General features: G+C 39.8%; 1 protein-coding gene across 1 annotated transcript; it reads left to right on the plus strand.

Annotated features, from left to right (window-relative positions):
* Positions 1-15,854: 15,854 nt before the first annotated feature.
* On the plus strand, positions 15,855-16,804 carry DIRAS3 (DIRAS family GTPase 3). Its single transcript, XM_077119504.1, has one exon. The coding sequence runs from the start codon at positions 15,855-15,857 to the stop codon at positions 16,539-16,541; it is 687 nt and encodes a 228-aa protein (XP_076975619.1). The 3' UTR covers positions 16,542-16,804.
* The last annotated feature ends 1,983 nt before the right edge of the window (positions 16,805-18,787 follow it).

Genomic DNA, 18,787 nt, shown 5'->3' on the forward strand with positions numbered 1-18,787 from the left:
TAGTCTCTTCCAATCTCGGCCTTTTAATTGGCATGTTTGCACCATTTCATTCTAAGATAATTCCTGGTATGTTAGAAATTAAGTCTGTTATATAATTTGCTCTTGACAGTTATTCTATTAAAAGATACTTGAAAAATGTGATGACACTTCAAAACATTTTTTTTTAATTAGAGATGTTGTAGGTTTACAGAGTAATCTTGCATAAAATACAAGATTCCCATATACAATTTCATTAATAATACCTGTAATTGGTGTGAAACATTTGTTATAATTGATGAAAGTGCATTTTTGTAATTGCACTATTAACTATAGTCCACGGTTTAACTTAGTGTTCGCTGTTTGTATTCTGCAGTTCTGTGGATTTTTAAAAAAATTTTATTCTACTGACTGATATACAATGGAAAATTACCCCTTTAACCACTTTCAGATATATAATTCAGGGCCCTTAATTAGGTTCACAATGTTATGCCACCATCACCACCATCCATTACTAAAACCTTCCTGTTATCCCAAATTGATACGCTGTACATTTTGAGCCCTACTTCCTGTGATGGTTAGCTTTTGATGTCAACTTGGCTAAGTAATGATGCCCACTTGTCTGGGTAGGCATGACTATTTCTGCAAGGATATTTCATGGCTGGTTGATAAAACAGAAGGCCGGTGTATTAAATCATCAGTAAGTTGATTGCATCTGTGGCTGATCACATCTACGATTAACTAAAGTGTGTCTCCTACAATGAGATAATCCAATCAGTTTAGTACTTTTAAGGAAGAAGAGAGATTCTGTCAGTGCTTCTTCAGCCAGTGACCTTCTCCTGTGGAGTTCATCCAGACACTTCATTGGAGCTGCCAGCTTCACTCCCTGCCCTATGGATTTTGCACTCTTCCATTCCCATTCACAGATACCGACACATGGAGACACATGTTTGTAGATGCTTGTAGCCCAGCTGACATCTCTGATTTTGTGAATTTATTTACTGTAAATTTCATGTAAGTGGGACTATACAATGTCCTTTTTTGTCTGGCTTTAGAGTCAACATGATATCTTCAAGGTTTATCCATTGTTGCTTATACCAGAACTTTTTTCATTTTTATGGCAGAACAATATTCCATTGTATCAATCAAGTTTTGTTTATCATGCCACAGTTGATGCCTCCATCTTTTGCTAATTGTGAATAACGCCACTACAAACATTGGTATGCAAATATCTGTTTGAGTGACTGCTTTCAATTATTTCAGGTACATAGAAGTGGGATTGCTGGGTCGTATGGTAATTCTATACATAACTTTCTGAGGACCTGCCACAGGGGCTGCACCATTTTACAATGCCACTAGCAATGAATAAGTGTTTCTATTTCTCCATACCCTCTCCAAGGCTTGTAATTTTCCTCTTTTTTTTAAATAGCAGCTATTCTAGTTGGTGTGAAATAATATCTCATTGTGGTTTTTGATTTGCACTTTCCAAATGTCTAATGATGTTGGGCATATTTTCATGTGTTTTCTTTTTGCCATTTGAATATCTTCTTTAGATAAGTCTCTGTTCAAGTCTTTTGCCCATTTGAAAAATTTGGTTGTTTGTCTTTTTGTTGTTGAGTTGTAGGAGTTCTTTTTATATTTGGGCTATTAAGCCCTTATTGTAGATGTGGTTTTCAAATATTTTATCGCATTTTGTAGACTCTCATTTTGTTTCCATGATACAGTATTTGGAGACACAAGTTTAAAATTTTGTGAAGTCCCATTTATCTATTTTTTCTTTTGTTGAGTGTGCTTTGAGTGTGAAGTCTAAGAAACCATTGTCTCACTCAAGGTCCTGAAGATTCTTCAAGTAGTTTCATAGTTCTGGCTCTTATATTTAGATCTTTAATCTATTTTGAATTGTCTTTTGCATATGGCATGAGGTAAGGGTTTACCTTCTTTTTTTTTTTTGCATATTGGACATCCAGTTTTCCCAGCACCAATTGTTGAAGAGACTGTTCTTTACCAATTGAGTTGTCTTTACTATCTTATCAAAAATCAGTTGGCCATAAATACGAGGGTTGATTTCTGAACCCTCAGTTTGATTCCAAGGACCCGTGCCCTTGCACCAATACCATGCTGTTTTGATTGCTCTGTGTTCCAATTTGCTAAAGCTGCCAAAATGCAGTGTACCAGAAATGGACTGGCTTTTAACAAAGGGGAATTATTACTTTATAAGTTACAATTCTAAAGCCATGAAAATGTCCAAGTTAAGGCATCAACAGGAGGATCCCTTCTCTGAAGAAAGACTACTGGCATCTGAGATACCTCTGTCAAATGGAAAGGCACATTGCTGGTGTCCACTGGTCCTTCTCTCCTGGGTTTTGCTACTTTCAGCTTCTGGCTTTAGTGACTTTCTCTTTCTCAGTTCCTCTGGGGGCTTTTTCTCTGTGAGCTTCTCTTGGTTTCATCTCTCTATTATCCTCTCATAAAGGACGTCATTAAAAGAATTAAGACCCACCTTGAATTGGATGGGTCACAGCCCAATTGAAATAACCTGACCCAAATATCCTGCCTACAATAGGTCTATACCCACAGGAATGGAGTAAAAAAACATGGCATTTTCTGGGGTACATAATAGCTTCAAACTAACACACTCTGGCTTTGTAATAAGCTTTAAGATTGGGAAGTGTGAGTCCTCCAACTTCATTTTCAAGATGGTTCTGACTACTTAAGGCTCCTTAGCCTTCCATATGAATTTGATGACTGGTTTTCCATTTCTGGAAAGAAAGTTGTAATTTTTAATGAGACTGTGTTGAATCTGTTATAACTTTGGTAGAACTGATATCTTAAGAATATTTACCTTCCAATCAATGAACAAGGAATGTCCTTTCATTTATTTAGGCCACCTTTGATTTCTTTTAACACTGTTTTGTAGTTTTCTGTGTACAAGTCCTTTACATCCTTGATTAGATTTATTCCTAGATATTTGATTATTTTAGTTGCTATTGTAAATGGATTTTTTTTCTTGATATCTTCCTCAGATCGTTCATTATTAGTGTATAGAAACAGTACTGATTTTTGCATATTAGTCTTGTATCCATCATGTTGCTAAATTCATTTATTAGCTCTAGGAATTTTATTGTGGATTTTTCAGGATTTTCTGCATATTGGATCATGTCATCTCCAAATAGGGAAAGTTTTACTTCTTCCTTTCCAATTTGGATGGCTTTTGTTTCTTTTTCTTTTCTGATTGTTCTGGCTAGATCCTACAGTACAATATTGAACAACAGTTGGACAGTGGCCATTCTTTTCTAGTTCCTGATCTTAGAGGGAAAGTTATTATTAACTAAGTTAATTAATTAACTTAGTAATTCCTAAGTTATTACTTAGAAGGAAAGTCCCCTTATTGCAACACCATTTGCTGAATTTTTGTTTGTTTAGTTTTTCTTTTGTTTGTTTGCTTGTTCGTTTGTTGAGGAAGTGCATGGGCAGGGAATCAAACCCAGGTCTCCCAAATGGCAGATGAGAATTCAACCACTGAACTACCCTTGCACCTCCTCTTCTTTTTCAAAATAATCAAGAGCTCTAAATTTACCTCTCAGTCCTGTCTTTGCTGCTTTGTATATATTTTGGCATATTGTATTTTCATTTTCATTCACCTCAAGATATTTCCAAGATATTTCAGTCTTTCACCACTGAGTATGATGTTAACTGTGGGTTTTTCATATAGGCTCTTTATTAGGGTGAGGATGTTTCCTTTTGTTTCTAGCTCCCTAAGTGTTTTAATCAAGAAAGGGTGCTGGATTTTTGCCTAATGCCTTTTCTGCATCAATTGATATGATCGTGTGTTTTTCCCGTACATTAAGTGATTTTCTTATTTGGAATCACCCTTGCATACTTAGAATAAATCCCACCTGATCCTGTTGTATAATTCTTTTAATGTGTTATTGGGTTTGGTTTGCTAGTATTTTTGTCAAAAATTTTTGCATCATCTATATTCATAAGAGATACTTATCTGTAATTTTCTTTCCTTGTGGTATCTTTATCCGGCCTTACAGAATAAATTAGGGAGTATTCCCTTCTCTTCAATTTTTTGGAAAAATTTGAGCAGGATGGGAACTAATTCTTTTAGGAATATTTAAAATTTACCTTTGAAGCCATCTGGGATTTTCTGTGTTGGGTGAGTTCTGATTATGTAATCACTTTACCAATTATTGTTTTGATGAAATCCATTTCTTCTAGAGTCAGTGAAGATAGATTGTGTTTCTAGTAATTTATCCATTTCATCTAGGTCATCTAATTTGTTGTACTGTTGTTCATAGTATTCTGTAATAATCCTTTTTATCTTATGGGGTCACTAGTAATGTCCCCCTTTTTATTTCTGATTTTAGTCATTTACAACCTTTTTTTAAAATTTCTTCATCAGACTAGCTAAAGGTCTGCATGCTAGTTTGAAGAAAAGCCATGTTCTTTTTCCTAGTCTGATCTTGTGGAGGCAGACCTATTATTTAGGGTGGATACGTTGATTGTATGGTTTTCATGAAGACGTGACACTCCAGTTAAGGGTGTGACTTTTTGATTAGATGGAGATGTGAAACCATCCATTCAAGGTGGGTCTTGATTAGTTTACTGGAGTCTTTAAAAGAGCCAACAGAGATGTAGACATTTGGAGATGCCTGGAATGATGACAGAGCAGACACCTAGATATGGGCACTTGCAGAGCCCAACAGACATTGCCGTGTGCCTTCCCATAAGATGCTAAGTGTGCCCGTTTGAAACTGTTATGTGCCTCGGAAAAGCCATGTTTTAATCCTGATTCAATCTTGCACGGGCAGCCATTTCTTTTAATCCTGATCCAATATTGTAAATAGAATATTTTGTTTTGATTAGATTATCTCCATGGAGATACGGCACTCCCAGTTTGGGGTGTGGCCCTTTTAATTAGATTTTCTCCATGAAGATGTGGTGTGCCCAATTGTGGGTGTGACCTTTTCATTAGATGGAGATGCAATCTGCCCATTCAGGGTGGGTCTTGATTAGTTTACTGGAATCCTTTAAAAGAAGGAGAGAGCTAGAGCCAACAGAAAGCTGACACAGATGTAGATGTTTGGAGAACAGGTGCTTCAGAGCTTACAGAGACACAGATGTTTGGAGGAGTTGGAGTGCTGACAGAGAGAGGAGATGCTTAGACATGGCTGAAGCCCAGCAGATGTCACCATGTGCCTTTCCATGAGATGACAAGAAAGCCAGAACCCAGGATCATGTCCTGGAGGAGCTAAGTGAGGGCCCACTGAAGCCAAGTGAGGAACCTCACAGGACAGAAGCTGGAAGGAATGGAACCAGAACAAGGACCAGCCAACACCAGCCATGTGCCTTCCCAGATTGCCCTTCCTTGAGCCAAGCTATCTTTCTCTGGATACCTTTTTAGGGCATATTTATGGCCTTAGAACTGTAAACTTATAACTTATTAAATTCCCCCTTTAAAAGCCATTCCATTCTAGTATTTTACTTTCTGACAGCATTAATAAACTAATACACTAAGCATGGTAGAACCCAGGGTTTTGCCCCAGAAGAGCTAAGTGAAGGGCTACAGATGCTTGAAGTCAAAACCACTAGAATCAGAAGCTGGAAGCAATGGAACTGGGAACAAAACTGAGAACAAAGATGATCAGACACCAGCCATATGTCTTCCCATGTGACAGACATCGGTTTTTCCTAAGTCAAGGTATCTTACTCTAGATGCCTTAGTCATTTTTATGGTCCTGTAACTGTAACTAGTACTTAATAAATTCCCTTTATAAAAGCTAATCTATTTCTGGTATATTGCATTTCCAGCAGTGTTAACAAACTAAAACAATTTGTAAATTTTATTGATCTTTTCAAAGAACCAGCTTTTGGTTTTGTTTATTCTCTCTTATTTTTTTTCTCCCCATTATAATCTTTGTTTTTCCCATCTTCCTACTTGCTTTGCACTTAGTTTGTTTTTCCTTTTTCAGTTTTCCAGTTCTGAGGTTAGGTCTCTGATTTGAAATCTTTCTTTTTCTTTTATATACCGTATGGCAGGGATCACCTTTCATTCTTTTTCCATGTGAGTATCCCCTTATTGCAACACCATTTGCTGAATTTTTGTTTGTTTAGTTTTTCTTTTGTTTGTTTGCTTGTTCGTTTGTTGAGGAAGTGCATGGGCAGGGAATCAAACCCAGGTCTCCCAAATGGCAGATGAGAATTCAACCACTGAACTACCCTTGCACCTCCTCTTCTTTTTCAAAATAATCAAGAGCTCTAAATTTACCTCTCAGTCCTGCCTTTGCTGCTTTGTATATATTTTGGCATATTGTATTTTCATTTTCATTCACCTCAAGATATTTCCAAATCTCCCTTATGATTTCTTCTTTAATCCATTGCTTAAGAGTGCATTGTTTAATTTCTACATATTTATGAATTTCTATTTCTCTGTTACTGATTTCCAGCTTCTTTCCATTGTGGTTGGAGAAGATACATTGTATGATTTTGAATTTATTGAGGCTTATTTTATGAACTACAAAATGGTCTATTCTGGAGAATGATCCATGTGCACTCAGAAAGAATTTATATTCTGCTACTATTGGATGAAGTGTTCTATATATGTCTGTTTGGTTTATTTGGTTTAGCCTATCATTCAAGTCTTCTATTCCTTTATTGATCTTTTGTCTAGATGTTCTATCCATTATTGAAAGTGGTGTGTTAGAGTTTCCTACTATTAAGGTTGATCAATCAATTTCTCCCTTCAAATCTGTCAATATTTGCTTCAGATATATTTTTAGGCTCTGTTGTTAGGTGCATGTATATTTATAATTGTTATGTCTCCCTGTTGAAATGGCCCATTTATAACTATAATAACTGTATTTGTTCCTTGTAATTGTTTATGACTTATAGTCTATTTTATCTCATCTCTATATAACGAGCCCAGCTCTCTTTCAGTTATTTCTTGCATGGTATATTCTTTCCATCCTTTCACTTCCAACGTACTTTGAGTTTAAGGTGAGTCTCTCATAGACAGCATATGGTTGAATCATGCTGTTTCATCCATTCTGCCAATCCCTGATCTTTTTTTATTATTTATTTTTTTCACTTCTTCAATCCTTTATTATTGTGAGCCATATATCATAATACAGAAAAGCACATAACATATGAACAGTTTAATAATGATTATAAAGCATATATATATATATAGTACCACCCAGGTCAAGATATAAAACATTACCAGCACTCTAGAAGCAATCCCATTCTACGCACAATTCAGATATTATTAATTTAACATTTGTTCATTAGAACTCATCAAAACCAAATTATCCATGGCACTGATGTTTTCCAAGGTTATATTAGACATAAGAATTAAAATGAATACTGAATTTGTCTTTAACAATTTTAGGCAGCAAGTTATTTGCTTTAGATAACCTGTTTCCACTTGCTAAGGCATGCTGTTCTTTGAAAGGAAATAAACATGTTGCATGTATTGACTTCTTCAGAAAGGAAAACTGGAGCTCTATTATTATTGTTTATTATTATTTATTATTTATTATGATGACATCATCTGGATTTGAATTACTTAATTCAAAGAAGATGCTACAATTAGCCAATCTCTGATCTTTGACTGATGAGTTTAATCCATTTACATTTAAGTAACTACTGGTAATGCAGAACTTTTTGGGCTATTTTACTATTTAGTTTTTACAAGTCTTTTACCTTTTTGTCCTTCAATTCTTCTGTTAGTTCCTACTTTAATATTTATTTGATTTTTTGCATTGTACATTGAGTCCTTTCTCATTTATACATTGATATATTTTTCAAGTATTTTTCTTGTGATTACTATAGGGTTAAAATTTAACATCCTAAATATGTAACATTATACTTGTTTGGATACAAACTTAACTTTAGTAGCATACACTATTCTTATATTCCTCCATCCATCACCTTTTTTTGTACCTTTTATAAATTATATCTTTGCATATAATTGCATCTTTTATAAATTACATCTTTTATAAATTGCATCTTTTTTGTACCTTTTATAAATTATATCTTTGCATATAATTGCAATTGACATGCAATTTGACATGTATGTCAAATTACAGATTTATCATTACTTTTTATGCATTTGCATTTTATCACCTGCAGGAAGTAAGAAGTGGAGTTACATACCAAAAAATACAATACAATTATAGTGGCATTTGTAGTTACTCAAATGGTTACCTTTACTGGGGGCTTTTATTTCTTTATGCCACTTTGAATCCTTCTCTAGTTCCTTTCCTTTCAGTCTGAGGAACTTACATTGCTTGTAGGGTAGGTGTAGTGGTGATGGACTCCCTCAGCTTCCAGTTTCCTAAAATGTCTTCATGTCTCCCTCTTTTTTTTTTCTTTTTTTTTTTTTTTTTTTGGCATGGGCAGGCCACTGGGAATCGAACCAGGGTTTCCAGCATGGCAGGCTAGAATTCTGTCACTGAGCCACCATCACACTGCCCCTCTTCTTCATTTTTGAAAGAGTATCTCACTGGATATAAAATTCTTGGTTGGCAGTTGTTTTCTCTCAGCACTTCATGTATTTCAACCCAAAGCCTTCTTGACTCCCTAGTTTTTGATAAGAAACTGGCACTCGATCAAATTGGGACTCCTTTGTATATGACATGTTGCTTTTCTCCCCCAGCTTTCAGAACTCTCTCCCTGTTCTTACATTTGACGATTTGATCAGTACGTGATGGGATGTATTTCTCTTCAAGTTTGTCCTGTTTGGTGTACTCTGGGCTTCTTGTATGTGCATTTCATTATCTCTTGCTACATTTGAGAAGTTTTCTGTCATTGTTTCTTTGAATTTTCCTTCTGCCCCCTTCTCTCTTTCTTCTCCTTCTGGGACCCACAAAATGTATATATGGTATGCTGGATGATGTCTTAGACATCTCTTAGGCTATTTTCACTTTTTATAATTCTTTTTTTTCTTTCTACTCCTCAGCCTGATCATTTCAATTGTCTTGTCTACAAGTTTGCTTCTTTGATTTCTTCAGTCAGCCGTTAAACCCTCCTGGGTACTTTTCATTCCAGTTATTGTGATTACATTTCATTTCTTTTATAAATTTCTATTTCTTTGTTAAGCTTCTCATATTGTTCATTCATTGTTTTCCTGATATCCTGTAGTTCTTTCTCTGTATTTTCTTTCATCTCCATGAACATATTTAGATCATTTTTTAAACATCTTTTTCCATTTTGACCACAGTCTGGTCTTTTTTCATTGGTGTTTCCTGGATTTTTATCCTTTTCCTTTGGTTGTAACTTCATTTCATGTTTCTTTGTCTTGTAATCTTTTCTTGTACACTGTATATTTCAAATGTTTTAAAATGTTAACTTTGGGATTATAAGATTCTGCTTCTTTTTTAAAAAAATATTCTTATTGAGAAATATCCGCATACTTACAGACCGATCATATTATACAATCAATGACTCACAATATTATCACATAGTTCTGTATTCTTCACCATAATCATTTTTAGAACATTTGCATCACTCCCAAAAAAGAAAAAAAAAAGAATTCATATATCCCACACCCCTTACCCCTCCCTCTCATTGGCCCACAGTATTTCTGGCTATACAATTTTTACCCTTTATCTCTCTCTTCTATTTATTTATTACTTTTTATCCCCCCCCCCTTTTTTTTTACACATCTATCCATACCCTGGATAATATGGGCATCAGACACAAGGTTTTCACAATCCCACAGTCACATTGTAAAAGTTATATAGTTATACAGTCTTCTTCAAGAATCAAGGCTACTGGAACACAGCTTGGTAGTTTCAGGCACTTTCCTCTAGCCACTCCAAAACACCCCAAACTAAAAAGGGATATCTATATAATGCATACAAATAACCTCCAGGTTAACCTCTCCATTCTGTTTGAAATCTCTCAGCCACTGAAACTTTATTTTGTCTCATTTCTCTCTTCTTCCTTTTGGTTAAGAAGGCTTTCTCATTTTCATGATGCCAGGTCCAGTCTCGTCTCCGAGAGTCAGGTCCCACTTTGCCAGAGAGATGTACCCCTGGGAGTCATTTACACCCTTGGAAGTCATGATGTCTATTTCTTGAGCTTATAACCAGCTTTTGATATGCAGAGATTTTCTTGAATGTCATTCCTCCTATCAAGAAAGTCTGCCCAAGGTAAACGCAAAGTGCAGGGCCCTCCCTGTCTTTTTTGGGCCCCTATCTTGTCTTGAGTTTGTATCTGATAGTGGCCAGTGAAGTTCCCTTGTTTACATTAGTGTGAATGTCTCCCTACCTCCAAAAGTAGACCTTTTCTCTCTTCCTGATGTTTCACTGCTGGAATTAAAGCAGGTAAGCCTTTGCCTCAGGCTATCCACCTTAATTGTTTCTTACACTGCTTTTGTTGTCTCAAGCTGCTTTTGTCTGGAGGACAAATTCAGGAAGGAGAGGGGATTTTCTCAAGTCAGTCTTCCCAGATGGTACAAGGCCAGGGACCCACTAAGGGAGCATCAGCTGCCTCCAAATTGTCCTGGTGAGGGGATAAGGGAGGGGCCAGGAAGGCTCCAGGAACTTCTTCCATGGCTATACCAGCTGTGTTTTCTTGATCTGCCCAGCAAATGCAGCCATTCAACTGTTTTCCATAGCTCTAGGAAATGTACCATCTTTAAATCTCCTCCACTGCCTTGGTCTAGGATGGGTTGAAACAATGGCTACCCTGAGAACTGGATTCCCAGTGATACAAAGTAGCTCATCAAAAATTGTGATCAGCAGAGGCTTGTACCCATTCCAGTTCTTGCAGAAGTGGATTTTTTTTTTACATGGGCAGGCACCAGGAATCAAACCCAGGTCCTCTGGCATGGCAGGCAAGCATTCTTGCCTGCTAAGCCACCGTAGCCCACCTGGAAAAGTGGATTTTGATGCCCCTTTCTGACACCAGCAAGCTATTCCAAGAGATTGCTAGATTGCCATGAGAGTGGGGGTGGGGCAGTGGTAACCACCACAAAGAGAGAGCAATCTACTTGTGTTTACCATGATTTATGCATCTCTTCCTCCTTTTCTTCTCTGGATGCTCTACAGTGTTCTACCCACTCCAGAGCTTCTAAATAGATGATAGAGACAGTTCTTGCCTGTTTAATAGTTGTTTTGGTGTTGTTCTAGTTCAGGAACTGATTACTGGAGCATCCTACTCCACTGTCTTCCCACAATCTTCCCATACCACTTCCATTAACCTCTGTGGTTTCAGATAGGAAATCTGCTATCTTTCAAATTAATATTCTTCTATTGGTAATATATAATTTCTCTTTGTCTTCTGTCTTCAGGTTTCAGAAGTTAATGATGATATATCTTGACATGGATTTCCTTGGGATTATCCTGTTAAGGGTTCATTCAGATTCCAGGAACTGAGAGTTTATGCTTTTGGCAAATTTGGGAAGTAGCCATTAGTTCGTCAAATACCCTTTCATCCACACTCTCTTTCTCCTTTCTTTCTAGAATTCTGTTGATAAAATTTTGAAATTTTGGCTACTGTCCCACAGGTCCTTAAGATCCTTTTTTTTTTTCAGTCTGTTGTTTTTTATTTTTGTTTTTGTATACTGTATGGTGGGAGTCATTTTCATTCTTTTTCCATGTGAGTATTACATTATTGCAGCATCATTTGATTTTTTTTTCTTTAGCGGGTGGAAATGCACATACCAGTAATCCAACCCTGGTATTCTACATGGCAGGAGAGAATTCTACCACTGAACAACCCATGCACCCCCTGTCTGTTTTTAATTCTTGTACAGAGTGGGGTTAAACTCTATTGCTGCATCCTAAAGTTCTCTGGCTGTATCACCTGTCATGTACATTCTACTATTGGGTCCATCAAGGGAGTTTTTAAATTTTTATTATTTTATTTTCAATTCTATAATTTCCATTTAGAACTCTCTTACAATTTCCTGTTCTTCTGAGAGTCTTTATTTTTTTCCAAGAGAATTTATAATTGCTTACTGAAGTATTCTTATAATCACTACTTTAAAATATTTGTTAGAAAATTTCAATATCTGATTAAGCTCCGTGTTGGTGTCATTTGATTCTCTTTTCTCACTCAGGTTTTGATTTTCCTGGTATTTGATGCTATAAGTGATTTTTAACTGTATTTTTATTGTACCCTGGGCGTTTAGCTATTATGTTATTTTGTATCCTATGCAAGTCTCTTATTTTTGCAGGCAGTCACCCCATTTAGATTCAACACAGAGGTCCTGACCTACTTTTGCAGACTGTGGTTCCCATGACAATTCAATTTTCAGATACAGCCAGAGGAAACTCTATGCATTTAAGGGGCTTGTGTGATTAGATCAGGCCTGCTGGATAATCTTCCTTTTGCCATATAACATAAAATAATCATAGAAGTAACACCAGTTGCAAAGGCTATAGGGCCCATCTTAATATTCTGCTTTAGGCTTTCCTTTACTTATCTGTAAATAAGGACAATGATTTCTAATTACAATGCTGTACTGAACATTAAATAATATAACATAAGGGAAGAGCTTTAGAACCAGTGTCCTGTAGACATGGGACATGATGTGATTAGGACTTCGTCGTTTCAGCACAAGGAATGCAACCCAGAGGGAAAGGATCACAACAGTTTTGGGGTGGGAAAATTATGGAGAATATGACAAACTGCTTTAGGAGGCCCAACTCAAGTGGGTTCATTAAGCAAAAGAGAGATTGTGATGCCAGATATATTCAAGGGAGAGGGTAACAGAGAGATAGACAACCAATTGTGTTTAATCTCATGAGGTTCTAATACAAATTGTGTTGTGGTCACAATTTTGCCTAAATCTGGTTCTAATGGGTGAGAAAAGTCAACAGTTTAATTTTAAAAGAAAATCCTACATTGTGGGTTGCTTGTCCCATGAACTATGCTAAGAGAAGTATATGTATTAGCTTATTCAATCCTCATAACGAATTTATGAAGCAGATACTGTTGGTAGTCCCACTTTATCAAGTGAGAAAACTGAAGCTTTAAGAGGTTTATCAGTAAGTGCTCTAAATTCTGGAACTTTTAACTCCAAAGCACATGCACTTAAACACTTTGACCACCTCATAGAGCCTCCATTTTCTCATTTTTAAAACAAACAAAAACTTGTCCTGCTTCTTATAGGGTTTTTCTGAAGACGATCTGCTGAGACTTACTGTGCAAAATAATGGTGATGAATAAGATAGAGTCTCTGATTTAGAGAACACCACTAGCTCCCCTTAAATGGAATCTATGTCTAAACTACCATCAAGTAGATCCTAAAAGCTCTTCTAATGGAAGTGTTAGTTGAACTGTATCAATCAGGGTTATCCAGAGAAACAAAACCAACAGGATATGTGTATGGTAGATGTATGTATGTATTTAGAGACTGGTTTATACAAGTTACAGGTGCTGAATTCTATAAGACTCCAAGCTAGAATACTACTACTAAGGTGAGGTTGAAGTCTTCAGTCTGAATTCCCCAGGGGAAGCTGGGAGGCTGGAAATTCCAGCAAGAATGTGTGGTGAAATCTTGAGGAAGAAGTTCTTCTCACCTGTGGAAACCTCCAGTTCTTGCATTAGACTCCCAGCTGATAGAATTAAACACACCCACATTCTGGAGGGTAATCTCCTTTACTTGAGGTCAGCGGATTGTAGATGCTAATCCCATCTTCCAAATACCTCCCCTGGTAACAACTGAACACTTAAACAGCCAAATTGGCACATACTAACAGCTATCCTATGGACTCTACTTAAAGGACAAAAAACTGGGGTTTCCGCTAGCCGCATGTTTACTGAACTAAGTGGAAGGGATTCTGTGAGACACCTGCAGCAGCGGTGGGGAAGATTCTAACAGGTCCTTCTTCAAGGATGTGAAGGGTGCCTGCTTTGGGAAAGGTTAACCCTGAAGGAAGGAAAGGGAGTAGAGCTAAGAAGGACCCGGGTAGGTGAGTGATGTCTAGTTGGAGCTGAGAGTGTAAATCCCCTAAGCATCTTCATCTGGATAGGCCATTGCCTTGTAGTCCCAGGTAACCACAAGAAGCAGCGTGTGTGTGTGTGTGTGTGTGTGTGTGTGTGTGTGTGTGTGCGTGTACGTGTACGTCTGTGTGTTTTCTTCATCCTAATGTTTGGAGTATAACATCCCAGATCCATGCCCATGATTAGAATCCTCAATACCAAGAAAGCCAAAAGAAGGCGGGCTCCGCTGAAGACGCAGAGCGGCTGCTGTCCTCCCACCCCACTCCCCCCGCCCCTGGGCTGTGGGACCAGCCACTCAGGTGTGGGGGACGCCGGGCAGCCTGTGGGGTCCGCGACTGGGCTCAGCCAGCCCCTTACAGCCAGACTTCCCCTGTGCATCGAGCGATTGGAGTCTCCCAGCCTGCGCTCCCTGGCTCTGGGGCTCTAGTCAGAGTCCAACAGTTGTTGGAGCATTTCTCCAGGAGCCTCCGACCTCGCTAGTTCCCCCACTGGACTCCGGCTGCTGTTCGGAGTCCGCGATTGGTCACTACTTCTTGTTCTAAGTGGAGCGAATTTGCCCACTAGAACTCTCGTTCGCGCCTCTGGGAGAGGTGAAAGCCATCATCCGCCTTTTTCCGGCACACCAATGCAAGGTGCGGTGGGCGAACGGGTGCGGGCTGTTACCGGTGGGAGCCGTAGGCGCGTCGTCCCAGAGCGGGCGCGGATCCCTGCATGTCCCCGGGACCCTCGCCGTGGAGAACGGGTTTCCTTGGCATGGGGTTGCATGCACCAGGAGAGCCCTACGAACTCTGGGGGAGCCTCTCCAGGGGTGCGACCACACCCCTGATCGCGGCATCCAACCCTTGATCGCAGTGATCGCTCAACAATTGATCCCGCTGGTGCGGTGATGCTGACGAACTTTAATACCGAACGGGAAAAGGCGACAGGGGCTTACCTGGAGGAAAGGTTTGATTCCAGCGTGTTTGGGTGATAGATAGTTTTAAGTGTGGGCCAGGTATTCATTATTACAGCTCATTTTATAGCCCGTCCCGGGAAAATGAGAGTACAGTAGCGTGGTGTTAAAGAACATTTCGAAGTGTGCGTATGCGGGAGGAGTCGTCGAAAGAGGGTCTGAGCGAGCGTCCCCTCCCGCCTGCACTGTCTCTAGGGGGCGCCTGGGGTGGGCAGCGAGGCCGGGTCTACCTCCGGGAAGGAGAGAGGAAAGGGATGCAGAGAGCACGAGCCCTCGGGGTCCAGGCAGTGGCAGCGCGCTGAGGACAAGGGCGCTGCCCCAGCCTCTTCCCCGGCTCCACCTGGATGGAGGCCGGCCCGTGCGCACCTGGTCCAGTCCAGTCCCATTCGCGTTGTCCTGGGACAGCGGCAACGCCCGCCCCACAGCTCTCTCACAGCCCATGTCCAGTCGACTCTCTGCTGTTCAACCTCCACCCGCAACTCTTCCACCCAAAAGCCCTCCACTCCCCTCCTCTCCCTGGTCTTGTGGTGCTGAGATTCTAAATGCCTCCATGACTTTCAGCCTCGGTGTATAGTTAGCTCTTCTCACCCGTTTCTCTTCAACGAATGGTGCACTTTTCCATTTTTATACCTCCCCCCTCAAAAAAGAAAAGAAGTCCACCTGTCTACTCCGTATAGCACTTTAACTCAGGTCTGCGTAGGTCCCCTGTCCATCGCTCAGCAGCGGGATCTGCCACCCCGACCGCGCGGTGTGTGTGTGTGTTCTCCCAAACTCCACGCTGTTCGTCCTGCCCAGGTACCTTCTGAGCATCGACTTTCCCCAGCGTCCTCCGTGGTCTCCATCCCGAGGTTAGGCTAGGCCCCCCCCCATCTCTCATTCTCCCTTTACTTCCTTCCTAGGCTACCCCTACGACCGACTTGGCCCCAGGGAAGTTGTGCACGCAACTCCCCGCCAATTCCCGACAATGGGCAACTGCTGCTTTGGCTTCAAGGAACGGCTGATGCGGCGGCTGCGGCCCCTGCCCACTCTGCTTATCATCCGCGCCCTGATGCCGCAGAGAAGGAGCAAAGACTACCGCGTGGTGGTGATGGGCTCCGCGGGCGTGGGCAAGAGCGCGCTGGTGCAGAGGTGGGTGCGCGGCACCTTCCGTGATGTCTACCTGCCGACCATCGAAGACACCTACCGCCAGGTGATGAGCTGCGACAACAGCGTGGGCGCCCTGCACATCACCGACACCACCGGCAGCCCCCGATACCCGGGCCTGAAGCGCCTCGCCATTGCCAAGGGTCACGCCTTCATTCTGGTCTACTCGGTCACCAAGAAGCAGACCCTGGAGGAGCTGAAGCCCTTCTATGAGCTGATCTGCGAGATCAAAGGCAACAACCTGCATAAGTGCCCCATCGTGCTGGTGGGCAACAAAAGCGACGACGGCCACCGCGAGCTGGCGCTGAGGGATGGAGCCGCCTACGCGCTGGAGTGGAATTGCGGCTTCCTGGAGACCTCGGCGAAGACCGATGTCAACGTGCGGGAGCTGTTCCTCATGCTGCTGACCCACGAGAAGAAGCCCGCCGGCTGCCTCCAGATCCCCCAGAGGAAAGCCGAGGTGCCCAAGGCCACCGAGAAGCTGCTCGACAAATGCATCATCATGTGAGCTCTGGGCCTCAGGAGCCCGACCTGCCTCTCCTTGCGGCGTGCGGAAGGCATGGACTGCTCCCAGCGTGACGCGCCGCCTGTCTGTGATTGACTTTTGTGTTTTAAAGTATGTGCTGTGGCTTAGGCTATTTAAAAAATAGGTGTCAATAAATGCCCCTTGTGAGTTGATAACTTTCCTTTTTCTCAGCTGAGAGATTTCAACTTGCTAAAACGTCATTTGAGGAGGGAAAAAAAATGAGAGCATGATCCATTTACAGGAAATGAAACCTGGACAGAGGAACTTTGGAGAAAATGTCTTTCAAAAGAGAATAAAATACAGAAATGAACTGAAAGATGCCACAGTCCCTTGTGTAGCCCTATTATTGTGTTTGCTTTAAACATTTCAAATCCTGTTAATGTCTGATATTTCTTTTCATAGTGTATGTATTTCTTAAGTCGTGTATTTGTGTAACAAATGTTTTGACAAATTGCTGTAAGAAAGATATACTGAAAGACATGAAAAATCTGTAGTTGATCATTGACGTATATAAAATTGTGAAAGTGGAACCTGCTTACCAAAGATGTGCTAGCTATTTCTTATGTCATTAAAAAATGTTTGGGTATTCCACATAGGTTTAAAAAAAAGTGCTGCATGACTTAATAAAGCTATTTCTGCATGTAATCAACTGTGGTAATTTCTTTTTCACCAGACAACAACAGAAATTATCCATTGCATTAGAATTTAAACCACATCTGGTTAAGGTTTCTAATAAAAATTTCACTCAAGGTTGAGTTTGCCCTCTTCAAAGTAGCCAATAGAAGGTTTTAAAGGGTTCCCTGCAATGCAGAGCTGATTTGTTTCCATAACCTTTCCTGGACTGACATCCAGAAGAACTCCAGGCATCTTTGAAAAGGGTGCTCATGGTGCTATTGTCTTGGAGATAGCAGGTGAAAAACAGAGCTCAGCTTTCCACTGTTATCAAATGTCTTTTTCAAGAAATAATGGCTGTGGGAGATGGGGAAGGGGATGGATGGTAAGTGGAGAAATGGGTGGGTTTCAAATTTGAGAAACTCTTGCTTAAGGAAATTTTTAAAATGATTAATTTTATACTTGAGCATCAGTTTTTTTTGAGTAAGGAAATACACATCTATGCATGTCCTTGCTTTGTAGCCTTCCCCACCCCCACCCCCAAGTATTGTGAGACGCTCTTAATCTGAGTGGGGTTTCCATAAAATATTCATTATTCAACAAATATATATTGAGCAATTTATACTTCTTAAAGTGGCTCTTTTTGGCTTGTTTTCTAGGGAGGACGCTCACTGCTGGGAAGGAATCATAAACCTCTATTTCACAGTGGTATAGACAGCTTTTGAGCATAGAAAATCACTTTAGTGGTTCCATTTTAGTCAATTATCTAAGATTTTCCCTAAGCACTTTCACAACAGTTATTGTCAACCACTAGAAAATACCTGAGTGGTTACTTCCATATTACTTTTCATGTATTCTATTTTAAAAATAATAATTCTTAACAAAGTCCCTAACAGAGTAATATCAATTCTAAAAGAAAATACTCTAGATTGGCCATTTTCCAGGAGAATTCTCCTTGAAAAAAATATCACATTCACTGTTACTTCCTGTGGACTAGCAAGGGCATTACTAAGGGTTTGAGTGGGAAATATTAACCATTAGAAAGAAAAGGACATGTTTTTAATGTTACAGATAATGTTTAGTAAAATATAAGAACATTGCAAGATAATAGCAAACACATATAATATAATCTACATACCAATGTTTTACATTGTTATATCAAACAATTATACAATTTTTCTACATACCAGACAATGTTCTACATTGTTTTATTTAATCTTCACTTCTATTTCAATGAACTAAACACTGTTATGCCTATTTTGCAGATTGGGACACTGATAAATGTCACAAAACTAGTAAATGGTAGAGTTAGGATTTGAAGCCAGGTGTTCTTCTCCAGAGTCTGTGCTCTTAACCACTACGGCATACTGCCTCTCCAAGAGGCCCAGTCAAAGGATGAAACTGCTAGCCTTTCTGTTCTGTATCCATATTACACAGAGGTAGAAATGGAAACTTGCACACACTCTCCCTAGAAAACAGGATGGGAGGCAAAAGCAAACCAACAATTGCAACATATATAGGGTGTTTTAGAAACAGGGAAGGAAACATTTCACATAGGGAGTCAGAAAAAATTTCCCAGAAGAGAGTACATGACTGAAATCTTTTAGACCTAATAG

The sequence above is a fragment of the Tamandua tetradactyla genome, chromosome 11, assembly GCF_023851605.1.
Source record: "Tamandua tetradactyla isolate mTamTet1 chromosome 11, mTamTet1.pri, whole genome shotgun sequence".
Classification (NCBI taxonomy): Eukaryota; Metazoa; Chordata; class Mammalia; order Pilosa; family Myrmecophagidae; genus Tamandua; species Tamandua tetradactyla.